The sequence below is a fragment of the Acipenser ruthenus genome, chromosome 57, assembly GCF_902713425.1.
Source record: "Acipenser ruthenus chromosome 57, fAciRut3.2 maternal haplotype, whole genome shotgun sequence".
NCBI classification, from domain to species: Eukaryota; Metazoa; Chordata; class Actinopteri; order Acipenseriformes; family Acipenseridae; genus Acipenser; species Acipenser ruthenus.
Window position 1 is genome coordinate 3,788,214 of NC_081245.1, and position 13,884 is coordinate 3,802,097.

A 13,884-nucleotide genomic window follows, 5' to 3' on the forward strand; every position below is an offset into this window, starting at 1 on the left:
AGCAAGTTCACAGCAGAGTGATTTTATTATACAATCAATCGTGTGAATCACTTGTTTTCTGATTATGTGTTTAATAATTGATATTCTGTTTAACGTCCTGGACCATGGCTATGTATTTATTTATTTTTTTATTGAATTGTATCTTGCCAGTGCCACAAGCTGTTCCTAAAATATACCTTCAATCAAGGCCGGATTAACCCATAATTAACTCTGACACTTTTGTAGTGAACATATGGCTCCCTCGATTTCCGTGTTAAATGAACACTTTGGAAAGTGTTAAGAAATTAACCCTGCTGGAGAGTAAAGTTTTCAACACTGTAGGAGTTTAAATGTCATCTCATTCAGGGTAAGTTTAACTATATTGTGGTGTAAGTGTAAATGTCACACTGCTATTTAGTAATTTTAACTCACACATAGATATTCAGCTTCATAGATTAAATACTATGCTACAGGAATACTTGTAAGACAAAGCAGTAATTAAATACACTTCATACAAATTCTAAAAAGTGATCCAGACACATGACTCTATTAAATCAAAGCATTTATTTCACAAAATACACCTTTTGGACACCAAGTACAGTTTATAATATTTGTATGTCAGTTACTGTTAGACAACAGTGTTCATCCACAAGAATAACTGCTGATAAAGGAAAAAAAAAAAGTACACTTGAATATCATTTTACAAATCAAAATGTCCTCACCGCCATCCTGGGTTATTTTGTAATATTTCTTAGCCCAACTTGTAATTTACACAAATGCATTTAACTCCAGAACATGACATTTTGTTACTCTTTCACTTTAACTCGGGAGATTTTGACATCACAGCCAAAAGTTTGTGTCCACGGTGAGTGGTTTGGTTGCCTTTCGATCTCATATTTTGGATGTTCTTTGTGAACACACTTTTGGCTGCGATTTCTAAATCTCCTCAATTCAATGGAAGCAGTGACAAACCTGCACCTTCTGTGGAAGGAGTGATATTTACATCTTCCTTTATATTTTCATATTTATAGAAATTCCCATTGCATAACCAGCCCTCAAAATGCCACAATACTTATTTCAATTCTAAAACTATAGAACTTAAAATCAAAATATAAAAACACCCCATTATTCACTGAAATGTTTTTTTTTTCCATTTAGCTTGAGTATTAAAGTTTGTAAATGGATTTTCAAAGCTGTCAAAGCTTTTCTCCATCTTAGATCTGATGGTGTCGTGAGAAGATACTAAGCTCATTACATCATCTTTTATATCTGAATGCAATTCATGCACAAGTTCCTCCATATTTCCAATGACAGATGCAAGTATCTCTGACCGGCAAGGCGACTTGAATGATTTTTCTTTAGAATCACTGTGAACTTCACAAAGCTGCTACGTGACGAAGGATCTCGCCCAAGAAATGTGTGCGTCTGTAATTGCAAAACTGCAGGGGTATGGTATAGCTACTAATGTTCTAACATCTGCCACTGGAATTATGGACCCTTAAACTGAGAACAAAATAGGAGGCACTTTTTTTTACACAGAGAATTGTGAGGGTCTGGAAGCCACTCCCCAGTGATGTTGTTGAAGCTGACACCCTGGGATCCTTCCTCTCGTCTGCAGTACTTCGTGTGGCAGGAGGTGTCAGCAGTAGCATTTGTTTTAATATATATACAGGTTAAGATGTGTGCGGTCATTTCTACACATGTTTGCCTGACCTTTCTCACCCGCCCCCCCCCCAGGATACATTCTGTGCCTCCCCAGTTTCAGAAGCACTGCTGTAGGAAACAGGGCTACAATCATTTGCATACACAGCAGGCTTGGGAATTTGTTTATTTTCACAGTTGCCTGCATTTGAAACCGACGAGAGAGACGCAGGGTCTGCTTTGGTATTCTGGTATGATTGAGATGCTTTCATTGAGTAAACTGAATTGTTTTTGTTTTGTTTTTAAGTGTCCTGACTGACTGAATCTCTGTGAACTAGACTGTGTTTCTTTAGTTTTTTTGACTCTACAAATCTCTTCCCACAGTCACTACACTCAAAAGGTTTCTGTCCCGTGTGGGTTATGTGGTGTGTTCTGAGGCTGTGTCTTCGACTGAAACTCTTCTTACGTACTGGACACTCATACGGTTTCTCTCCTGTGTGAATTCACTGGTGATTTTGAAGGTTACCTTTCTGATTAAAACGCCTCCCACAGTCAGGACACTCATACGGTTTCTATCCTGTGAAAGTTAGCTGGTGTTCTTGAAGGTTACCTTTCTGATTAAAACTCCTCCCACACTCAAAATACTCATACGGTTTCACTCCCGTGTGAATTTGCTGGTGTGCTTGAAGTCTGTATTTACGATTAAAACCTTTCCCACAATCAGCACAGTGAAACGGTTTATTTCTACTGTGAGTTAGCTGGTGTCTTTGAAGGTCACCTTTCCGATTAAAACTCCTCCCACAATCTGCACAGTGAAACAGTTTCTCTCCCGTGTGAATTCGCTGGTGTGCTTGAAGTCTATATTCACGATTAAAACATTTCCCACAATCAGCACAGTGAAACGGTTTATTTCTACTGTGAGTTAGCTGGTGTCTTTGAAGGTCACCTTTCTGATTAAAACTCCTCCCACAGTCAGGACACTTGTATGGTTTCTCCCCTGTGTGAATTTGCTGGTGTGTTCTCAGGTTACATTTCTGATTAAAACTCCTCCCACAGTCAGGACACTCATATGGTTTCTCTCCCGTGTGAATTCGCTGGTGTAGTTTTAATCCAGTTGCACCTCTGAATGTCTTCCCACACTCTGTACAGTGATAGGGTTTCTCTGCTGTGTGACTTCTCTGGTGTATTTTCAGCTTTCCCAGATCACTCAAATTGGTGCCACATTCAGTACAGTTATACAAGATCTGCTCTGAAGGAATCTGCTGGGGAGTTTGTAGGGAAATGAAGTTGCCCTGGGTTGCAGAACTGTCAGGATGTGGAGTCGCTGTATATCCCACAGGAAGTGGTCGGCTATCTTGTGCAGAAAGATTCTGAACCGAGCGAGTTCTCAGTTTCTTCACATATTCATCTTGGGGTGTTGACTCTCTGTGTTTCTGGTTACGCTGCAGTTTCCCATCAGTAGAGATTTTGCTCTGGGGTGCTGGAGTGGAGGTGCGTCTTCCTAGATCTGCTTTAGAAGCGTAGGAAACAGAAGCCAAGGTTACTGCACAGCATTGAATCACAGCCACTTTCCTGCAAGGCTTCACCTCACAGCCATCACTGTTAACAAGCAGAACATTGAAAAGCAAGAAAAATGCTAAACTCTTAATCCTTCACAAAACAATTGCAATTCTTATATAAACTGTATTTTTGACATTCTACTCACAGGCTGTGCTGCTCGTGGACGGCATCGCTCCTTCCTCCTTTCCATCTGCAGCTCTTTCCTGAGGGGGGTGATGTTTCCTCTGAATGGACCCCAGCACAGTGCCCTCTTCTCCAACACTAGAACCAGTGTCTTCAGAGACAGGCTGATTGGGTTTCATGCAGATCTGTTCAGGAGGACAATCCTCACAGCAGCTAGATTCCATCTTAACTATATTCTCCTCCAGTGTATTGACTTTATTTTCTTTACTAACTTCCTCTGTGATGTGATCACACTCCAGCTCTACGGCCTCCTCTTTAATGTGGACAGGTTCAAGTTCAGGGATCTCTTTACTTTCTACAATTGTCAGGTCTGTAATCTCCATTATTCTTCCACACCACTCCTGATCACAGATTTCCTCATTTGTGTAAACAGCTTCCATCACTGGCTGCTCCTCTGCTTCACTGAAACCACGTCTCTCTCCAGAATCTGCGTGAAAAAAAATTATACATGCTTTTAACTCTCACTTTACAAATAAATACAATCATGTAATTATGTGGAATTTATAACTGTATGAAATAATGCATCATGGATATTATATATGCAACATTGTGAACGGTGCCTTCTTCAAGGAAACACAATCATTACAGTAGTGCTGTATTTAATTGTATTTTTTTAATGACTGGAAGGCATACAAGAACCATAACATTATTAATCTCACCTTGAACTCTGATGAATAATCCCTGGTTCTCATTCCTCTGAAAGTCTTGTTCATTGCAGTCGGGGTTCATGTTTCTGAGAGGTTGTTTAATGTCTGCATCTGCAGCGTTCATGCATTCCCGCACTGCTTTCAGCTCGCTCTCTGATATTTCCAATCTCAGCTTCAGACTTTCATTCTCTTTCTCCTTTCCAGCCATTTCCATTTGGAATTCAGTGAATTTGCCGCCGACAACTTTTGTGATTTGGCACAAGACGGTGTCTACAGCCGCTTTCACTGCGTGCTCGATGGTAGAGGCGAGCTCGTCTTGAAAGAACGACACGGAGACACTGACGTCCATCTTCACTGACTGTTAGCTTGAGACTGATATCCTTTCTGTATTCACGCTTTTATTATGAATAATATTGGGCGCCTCTCTTTGTTATTCAGTCAGCACTTGACTTATTTAGCAAGTTTCTCTGCTGCTGCAGCTCAACAACCCCACGCAGTCCCACACACACAATGTAAACAAACCCGCACACACTTCCGCTTCCTCCCTGCTCCCATGGAGACGAGCACGTCGTGACGTCACGTTAGCGGATTGGCGCCTCCTGCTGGAAACACCCGGATGGAAGCTGACGGCAATGGATTCCTTGACCAGGGTGACCAGACGCCCCGGTAAAGCCGGGCTTGCCAGTTTTCAGACTTCATGTTTTTGTCCCGGTCAGAAACAGTAACATTATCTTCCCGGTTTTGTTATTTTGTACTCACATTGCTTATAAGTACACAACTGTAGCGATGTGCTGAGCAAGTTCACAGCAGAGTGATTTTATTATACAATCAATCGTGTGAATCACTTGTTTTCTGATTATGTGTTTAATAATTGATATTCTGTTTAACGTCCTGGACCATGGCTGTGTATTTATTTATTTATTTAATTGTATCTTGCCAGTGCCACAAGCTGTTCCTAAAATATACCTTCAATCAAGGCCGGATTAACCCATAATTAACTCTGACACTTTTGTAGTGAACATATGGCTCCCTCGATTTCCGTGTTAAATGAACACTTTGGAAAGTGTTAAGAAATTAACCCTGCTAGAGAGTAAAGTTTTCAACACTGTAGGAGTTTAAATGTCATCTCATTCAGTGTAAGTTTAACTATATTGTGGTGTAAGTGTAAATGTCACACTGCTATTTAGTAATTTTAACTCACTCATAAATATTCAGCTTCATAGATTAAATACTATGCTACAGGAATACTTGTAAGACAAAGCAGTAATTAAATGCACTTCATACCAATTCTAAAAAGGGATCCAGACACATGACTCTCTTAAATCAAAGCATTTATTTCACAAAATACACCTTTTGGACACCAAGTACAGTTTATATTATTATTATTATTATTATTATTTATTTATTTTCTTAGCAGGCAATTATCCAGTGCGACTTACAATTGTTACAAGATATCACATTATACATTATTTCACATTATACAGATATCACATTATTTATTTTTACATACAATTACCCATTTATACTTTTAGACAACAGTGTTCATCCATAAGAACAACTGCTGGTAAAGGAAATAAAAAGTACACTTGAATATCATTTTCCAAATCAAAATGTCCTCACTGCCATCCTGGGTTATTTTGTATTATTTCTGTAGCCCAACTTGTAATTCACACAAATGCATTTAACTCCAGAATATGACATTTTGTTACTGTTTCACTTTAACTCAGGAGATTTTGACATCACAGCTAGAAGTTTGTGTCCACGGTGAGTGGTTTGGTTGCCTTTGGATCTCATATTTTAAACGTTCTTTGTGAACACACTTTTAGCTGCGATTTCTAAATCTCCTCAATTCAATGGAAGCAGTGACAAACCTGCACCTTCTGTGGAAGGAGTGATATTTACATCTTCCTTTATATCTCCATATTTATAGAAATTCCCATTGCATAACCAGCCCTCAAAGTGCCACGATACTTATTTCAATTCCCAAACTATAGAACTTCAAATCAAAATACAATGTTGTGGTTGGCATGTACATTAAATAACTCACTGGAACCGCATGCAAATCAGGTTCTTCAAAGCCATATGAAGTCTGAAGATCAAATGGAACGTTTTTCCAAGTTCCTGTCGCATGAAATGAATGAAGATGTTCTACAAAACAAACGGTTTCAAATTCAGATGCCACTAAAAAATATTGTTCAGCTTCTCGAACAATTCCAGTTATTTTACTAAATACCGGCATTTCGTCTTCTATTTTTATACAATATGCTGTAGCTATTTGGTGTTTTTGGGCCAGTGATTTGGTAATAGTTTTGAAATTCTTGACACTGTTTTTAATAAACTTGTGCTTTGCCTCAAATCTCATTGCCCAGAAATGCAATAATGGATCTATTTTTCTGATGCATCTGGGATAATGGATCATGAAATGGTGCTTTGGAATCGAATTGCATTGTGGGTATAGCTCTCTGAAAAGCTTATGATGTTCTGCAATTAGGTGCTTGAGATACACTGTCATACCCTCAGTAATCACTGGTGAAAAAACAATATTGAAGATATTTAATAACATCAGAAGCAAGCTCAGATTTTTGTTTCCCTCATTTACAATGTCTCCAAATATTAGAGGAATATTTTTAATTAAGCAGAATGTTTGAATATTATTATATATTTCTTAGCAGACGCCCTTAACCAAGGTGACTTACAATTGTTACAAGATATCACCTTATTTTTACATTCAATTACCCATTTATACAGTTGGGTTTTTACTGGGGCAATCTATGTAAAGTACCTTGCTCAAGGGTACAGCAGCAGTGTCCCCCCACCTGGGACTGAACCCACGACCCTCCGGTCAAGAGTCCAGAGCCCTAACCGCTACTCCACACTGCTGCCCGCATCGCATTGAGCTCCATCCCATTGCCAGACTGCTCTAGATTGAACGTTGGACAACTCTTTCTCTCCAACAAACCATAATTCTAAGAGTGAATTCTATTAATGATGTCATGCTTGGAGATGACACTGTCAGAGAGAGAGCCAAAAAGCAACTTCATTTCATACTGGGGGACGCCTTCGAGGACATCGCGCATAATATCAAAAGCAAAGTGATCAGAAATGAGAAAGAAACTGTAAGTCATTCAGCAAACAATATCGCTTCATTCCAAAGGAGGAGGGTCATGTAGGGTCTGCTAACAGATCATTGCAATGCTGTTCATGCAAAACTCTGTCATGTAATATGATGTTAGAATCATCGTCGCTGAATACTGACTGAGACGCATTCTTATCAATCAAGCAGAGTCGACAGAAAAAAAACTGAACTGAAAGATTCCCTGAACCCCAGAAGTGTGTGCACCCCTAAGGTATCTCCTGTGAACTGAGCAACTGTACCATCAATTGGTTATTCAGACAAAGTAACTTTAATTCCAGTACTTACAAAATGTTTTTAATCATCAACGTGAGGTTGTAGTGTAGCATTAAACCCATACTATCTTTAATATCTTCTGTGTGGAACAGTGAAACAAGGTGAATATTCATTAGTGCTGAATTTACCTTTGGTGAAAGATTTCTAAGAAGAAAATATAAGCTTCCAATTTGATGTATCCCTTGCTTGGATCCTAATGGGTTTGCAGTTTCAAAGTCATCCTAGTAAAGTTGTATTTGAAATGCATTTCTATGCCGAGAGAAAAGTGGATGATTTCAATAGCAGCTGCCGTCACCAAAAATCTTTATAAACCGCGTTTTGTTCACAGGGTTGTACAATAGGATTACAAATGTCTGGACTCCAAAATATAAACTTTAAAGATTCTAACAATGGAATATAAATACACTTGTCAGTTACAGGATCGTGATCATATGTGCCTGTATCCCGGTTTCTTCTGCTGTCAAATCTTACTCCTAGAGGGACCTCAACAGACTCCACTACACCTCATTTTTCACTGAAATGTCTTTTCCATTTAGCTTCAGTATTAATGTTTGTAAATGGATTTTCAAAGCTATCGGTTTCTATCCTGTGTGAGTTAGCTGGTGTTGTTGAAGGTCACATTTCTGATTAAAACCTTTCCCACAATCAGCACAGTGAAACGGTTTATCTGTACTGTGAGATAGCTGGTGTGATTGAAGGTTAGATTTCTGATTAAAACGCCTCCCACAGTCAGGACACTCATACGGTTTCTCTCCTGTGTGAATTCGCTGGTGTTTTTGAAGGTCACCTTTCTGATTAAAACTCCTCCCACAATCAGCACAGTGAAACGGTTTCTCTCCTCTGTGAATTCGCTGGTGTTTTTTAAGGTTACATTTCTGACTAAAACACCTCCCACAGTCAGAACACAAAAATGGTTTCTCTCCTGTGTGAGTTAGCTGGTGTTTTTGAAGGTTACATTTATGATTAAAACTCTTCCCACAATCAGCACAGTGAAACGGTTTCTCTCCTCTGTGAATTCGCTGGTGTTTTTTAAGGTTACATTTCTGATGAAAACGCCTCCCACAGTCAGGACACTCGTACGGTTTCTCTCCTGTGTGAGTTAGCTGGTGTGATTGAAGGTTTCCTTTCTGATTAAAACTCCTCCCACAATCAGCACAGTGAAATGGTTTCTCTCCCGTGTGAATTCGCTGGTGTGCTTGAAGTAAAGTTTTAAGATTAAAACCTTTCCCACAATCAGCACAGTGAAATGGTTTATTTGTACTGTGAGTTAGCTGGTGTCTTTGAAGTCCTTGTTTCTGACTGAAACTCCTCCCACAATCAGCACAAAGAAATAGTTTATCTGTACAGTGAGTTAGCTGGTGTGATTGAAGGGTTCCTTTCTGATGAAAACGCCTCCCACAGTCAGGACACTCATACGGTTTCTCTCCTGTGTGAATTCGCTGGTGTTTTTGAAGGTCACCTTTCTGATTAAAACTCCTCCCACAATCAGCACAGTGAAACGGTTTCTCTCCTCTGTGAATTCGCTGGTGATTTTTAAGGTTACATTTCTGATTAAAACACCTCCCACAGTTAGAACACACAAATGGTTTCTCTCCTGTGTGAGTTAGCTGGTGTTTTTGAAGGTTACATTTATGATTAAAACTCTTGCCACAGTCAGGACACTCGTACGGTTTCTCTCCTGTGTGAGTTAGCTGGTGTGATTGAAGGTTTCCTTTCTGATTAAAACTCCTCCCACAATCAGCACAGTGAAACGGTTTCTCTCCCGTGTGAATTCGCTGGTGTGCTTGAAGTAAAGTTTTAAGATTAAAACCTTTCCCACAATCAGCACAGTGAAATGGTTTACCTGTACTGTGAGTTACCTGGTGTCTTTGAAGTCCTTGTTTATGACTAAAACTCCTCCCACAATCAGCACAGTGAAACGGTTTCTCTCCTGTGTGAATACGCTGGTGTATTTTCAGCTTTTCCCGGTCACTGAAATTGGTGCCACATTCAGTACAGTGATACAAGATCTGCTCTGAAGGAATCTGCTGGGGAGTTTGTAGGGAAATGAAGTTGCCCTGGGTTGCAGAACTGTCGGGATGTGGAGTCGCTGTAAATCCCACAGGAAGTGGTCGGCTATCTTGTGCAGAAAGATTCTGAACCGAACGAGTTCTCAGTTTCTTCACATATTCATCTCGGGGTGTTGACTCTCTGTGTTTCTGCTTACGCTGCAGTTTCCCATCAGTAGAGATTTTGCTCCGGGGTGCTGGAGTGGAGGTGCGTCTTCCTAGATCTGCTTTAGAAGTGCAGGAAACAGAAGCCAAGGTTACTGCACAGCATTGAATCACAGCCACTTTCCTGCAAGGCTTCACCTCACAGCCATCACTGTTAACAATTAGAACATTGAAAAGCAAGAAAGATGATAAACTCTTAATCCTTCACAAAACAATTGCAATTCTTATATAAACTGTATTTTTGACATTCTACTCACAGGCTGTGCTGCTCGTGGACGGCATCGCTCCTTCCTGAGGGGGGTGATGTTTCCTCTGAATGGACCCCAGCACAGTGCTCTCTTCTCCAATACTAGAACCAGTGTCTTCAGAGACAAGCTGATTGGGTTTCATGCAGATCTGTTCAGGAGGATAATCTTCACAATGGCTAGATTCCATCTTAACTATATTCTCCTCCAGTGTATCGACTTTATTTTCTTCACTAACTTCCTCTGTGATGTGAACACACTCCAGCTCTACGGCCTCCTCTTTAATGTGGACAGGTTCAAGTTCAGGGATCTCTTTACTTTCTACAATTGTCAGGTCTGTAATCTCCATTATTCTTCCACACCACTCCTGATCACAGATTTCCTCTTGTGTGTAAACAGCTTCTATCACTGGCCCATCCTCTGCTTCACTGAAAGCACGTCTCTCTCCAGAATCTGCGTGAAACAAAATGATACATGCTTTTAACTCTCACTGTACAAATAAATACAATCATGTAATTCCGTGGAGTTTATAACTGTATGAAATAACACATCATAGATATTTATGCCACAAAGAGTTGTGTTCAGATCCAGTTTTAAACGAGTCCCGTCAGTTACCTGGATAATATAGATCAGAATTTGGCCTGTGAATTGAAAATATGGTTTGGATTAAAAAATAAAAATGCTGATTGAGAGAAATTATTGATGACAAAAATTAACAGCCGTATGTTAAATACAACACAACCCACACCCTGGCGTGTGTTATCTCTTACATGATAAACACACAAACACACACACTGAGCATCAAAAGAAACGTATCACTTATATTTTGGATAAAACTCACTAGATGTGATTGAAAAACGACAAACCCTGCAGTGACTTTTTATTGTGCTGATTAACAATTGACATCATGAAGATGCTGCAAAATGATCTGTCGATCTCGGGCAGTGTTGTGACTCTTGCTCTCCCAGTTGGTGGCGCTGTCATTGACAGAGTGTGTCTGGTTATACCGTCTCGCCAGGTTTGAAATCGCTGGCAGTGTGAGCACCCAAGACGACGAGCCACAGCACGCTGCCCTAGTCCAGCCTCCAACATGCCGATCGCACGAAGGCGCTGCTCTCTTGACAGACGTGGCATATTGTTTTTTTCTGTGATTTTCTTAATTGCTTTTACTCAAGCTTGCAATTCAACAGCTGAAATCGCTCCATATCCAGCGTCCAATCAACTGTCTCACTAATTAGGTGATTAAGTGCATCTGCTTCATTCACAGTCACTCAAGAGTGTCGTGGTCATGGATGAATGATCGAGTGATTAAAAAGAAACAAAAAAACATGTTGTCAATGTCTATCATTTATATACCTTATTTTTTTCGAAAATAAGAACATAAGAAAGTTTCCAAATGAGAGGAGGCCATTCAGCCCATCTTGCTCGTTTGGTTGTTAGTAGCTTATTGATCCCCAGAATCTCATCAAGCAGCTTCTTGAAGGATCCCAGGGTGTCAGCTTCAACAACATTACTGGGGAGATGGTTCCAGACCCTCATAATTCTCTGTGTAAAAAAGTGCCTCCTATTTTCTGTTCTGAATGCCCCTTTATCTAATCTCCATTTGTGACCCCTGGACCTTGTTTCTTTTTTCAGGTCAAAGAAGTCCCCTGGGTCGACACTGTCTATACCTTTTAGGATTTTGAATGCTTGAATCAGATCGCTGTGTAGTCTTCTTTGTTCAAGACTGAATAGATTCAATTCTTTTAGCCTGTCTGCATACGACATGCCTTTTAAACTCGGGATAACTCTGGTTGCTCTTCTTTGCACTCTTTCTAGAGCAGCAATATCCTTTTTGTAACGAGGTGACCAGAACTGAACACAATATTCTAGGTGAGGTCTTACTAATGCATTGTAAAGTTTTAACATTACTTCCCGTGATTTAAATTGAATGTGTTATAATAGTGATAAGTTTCTTTTGTTGTTAATGAATTTTATATATATATATATATATATATATATATATACATATATATATAAAATAAAAGCAAAAACAGTGTTTTTTTTTTTTTTCCAAACCTCTTTGTAGATTTCCTCCTACAGAAGGAAACAAACACTAGGGACTGAAACCGTTCTAGTCAACTGTAGACATCCACATTTGAATTTCCTTCAGCCTCCCGCATTGTGAACACCTCTACCCAAACTTTTTTTTTTCTAAATTTCCAACCGCCCAAATGAAAAAGTTTCTAAAATGTAAACAGGCATGCTGCGCATTTGGATAAGCCTCTGACGTAGTAGGACAAGGGACGCATCTCTCTCAGGAGGCAGAGCGCGTGGGGCATTTGGCATTCTACATTATTATTATTATTATTATTAGTTTTTAATTATAACTGTATGAAATAACACATCATGGATATTATATATGCAACATTGTGAACGGAGCCTTCTTCAAGGAAACACAATCATTACAGTAGTGCTGTATTTAATTGTATTTTTTTTTAATGACTGGAAGGCATACAAGAACCATAACATTATTAAACTCACCTTCAACTCTGATGAATAATCCCTGGTTCTCGTTCCTCTGAAAGTCTTGTTCATTGCAGTCGGGGTTCATGTTTCTGAGAGGTTGTTTAATGTCTGCATCTGCAGCGTTCATGCATTCCCGCACTGCTTTCAACTCGCTCTCTGATATTTCCAATCTCAGCTTCAGACTTTCATTCTCTTTCTCCTTTCCAGCCATTTCCATTCGGAATTCAGTGAATTTGCCGCCGACAACTTTTGTGATTTGGCACAAGACGGTGTCTACAGCCGCTTTCACTGCGTGCTCGATGGTAGAGGCGAGCTCGTCTTGAAAGAACGACACGGAGACGCTGACGTCCATCTTCACTGACTGTTAGCTTGAGACTGATATCCTTTCTGTATTCACGCTTTTATTATGAATAATATTGGGAGCCTCTCTTTGTTATTCAGTCAGCACTTGACTTATTGAGCAAGTTTCTCTGCTGCTGCAGCTCAACAACCCCACGCAGTCCCACACACACAATGTAAACAAACCCGCACACACTTCCGCTTCCTCCCTGCTCCCATGGAGACGAGCGCGGCGTGACGTCACGTTAGCGGATTGGTGCCTCCTGCTGGAAACACCCGGATGGAAGCTGACGGTCTCGTGCCAAATTTGTCCCCCCCTGAGTCATGTGACATGTCAGCGTTCTGTTGCTATGCGCGTCACTGCTTTTGCTCCACAGATCTTGACACTGACAGTTGGAGTTCGTTGGCGCCGTCGTACAATTGTAATCAAATAATTTCTCTTTTTACAGGACAAATTTGTAATACTGTGTTTTTTTCCCCCTCAGAAAACTACATTTATCAATCGATATGGATCACTTGAGAGCGGTATATCGCTACCTCAGCACAGGTGAGTATCCTGAACAAGCCACCAAAGAGGAGAAGAGGGGTATCAGAAAGAAAGCCAGTACATTCGTTTTGAAAGGTAAAAAAAAATAGAGAAATATTGAAAATTAATATTAATACATTATAAGTTATTGAAGCCGCCCTGTATTTTTGAAGATGTACATCTAAATAAATGATAAACGTGTGTGTGTGTGTAATTATATATATATATATATATATATATATATATATATATATATATATATATATATATATATATATATATATATATATTTAATTTTAATTTTTGATTGGTATGGTAGTCTTAGTTTCTGAACTACTGAATTACTGCCTGACTTGAGTATTTCCAGGGCAGAGATATCAAAAGTAAATTGGATGTCAGTTCTAACACCCACGTTGTTTAATGTAGTTATATTGAACCAGCTGGGGAGGGGCTGATTCACTGTATTGAAGTGATATTGTGCCAAATAAGGTGGGTGTAACATGATATAAAAGTACTGTATATGTAATTCTGAAGTGATAAACAACTTCACATTTTACGTGTACATGTTTCAGACATTAATGCTTCAATTTCAAATTCGATTTCCATTCCTATTAACTGATATTAGACAATTACA

At 39.5% G+C, this 13,884-nt stretch overlaps 1 protein-coding gene across 2 annotated transcripts; it reads right to left on the reverse strand.

The window, feature by feature from the left end:
* Positions 1-5,324: 5,324 nt before the first annotated feature.
* On the reverse strand, positions 5,325-10,321 carry LOC131724826 (oocyte zinc finger protein XlCOF6-like). Of its 2 annotated transcripts, none has more exons than XM_059017694.1 (2): positions 9,890-10,321; positions 5,325-9,691 (listed from the first exon to the last, which is right to left on the reverse strand). In XM_059017694.1, the coding sequence occupies exons 1-2, from the start codon at positions 10,224-10,226 to the stop codon at positions 8,001-8,003; spliced, it is 2,028 nt and encodes a 675-aa protein (XP_058873677.1). In that variant the 5' UTR covers positions 10,227-10,321; the 3' UTR covers positions 5,325-8,000. The 2 variants fall into 2 exon arrangements, with proteins under 2 accessions (XP_058873677.1, XP_058873676.1); XM_059017693.1 differs by having other exon boundaries at positions 5,325-9,694.
* Between the last annotated feature and the right edge of the window lie 3,563 nt (positions 10,322-13,884).

Excerpts from the sequence above, each read along its gene's own strand:
- LOC131724826 (XM_059017693.1), bottom strand. The coding sequence starts at position 10,226 with ATGGAGATTACAGACCTGACAATTGTAGAAAGTAAAGAGATCCCTGAA. Across the intron at positions 9,695-9,889 it reads GTCCACGAGCAGCACAGCCT|CAGATCTAGGAAGACGCACC; the intron begins GTGAGTAGAATG and ends GCACTTCTAAAG.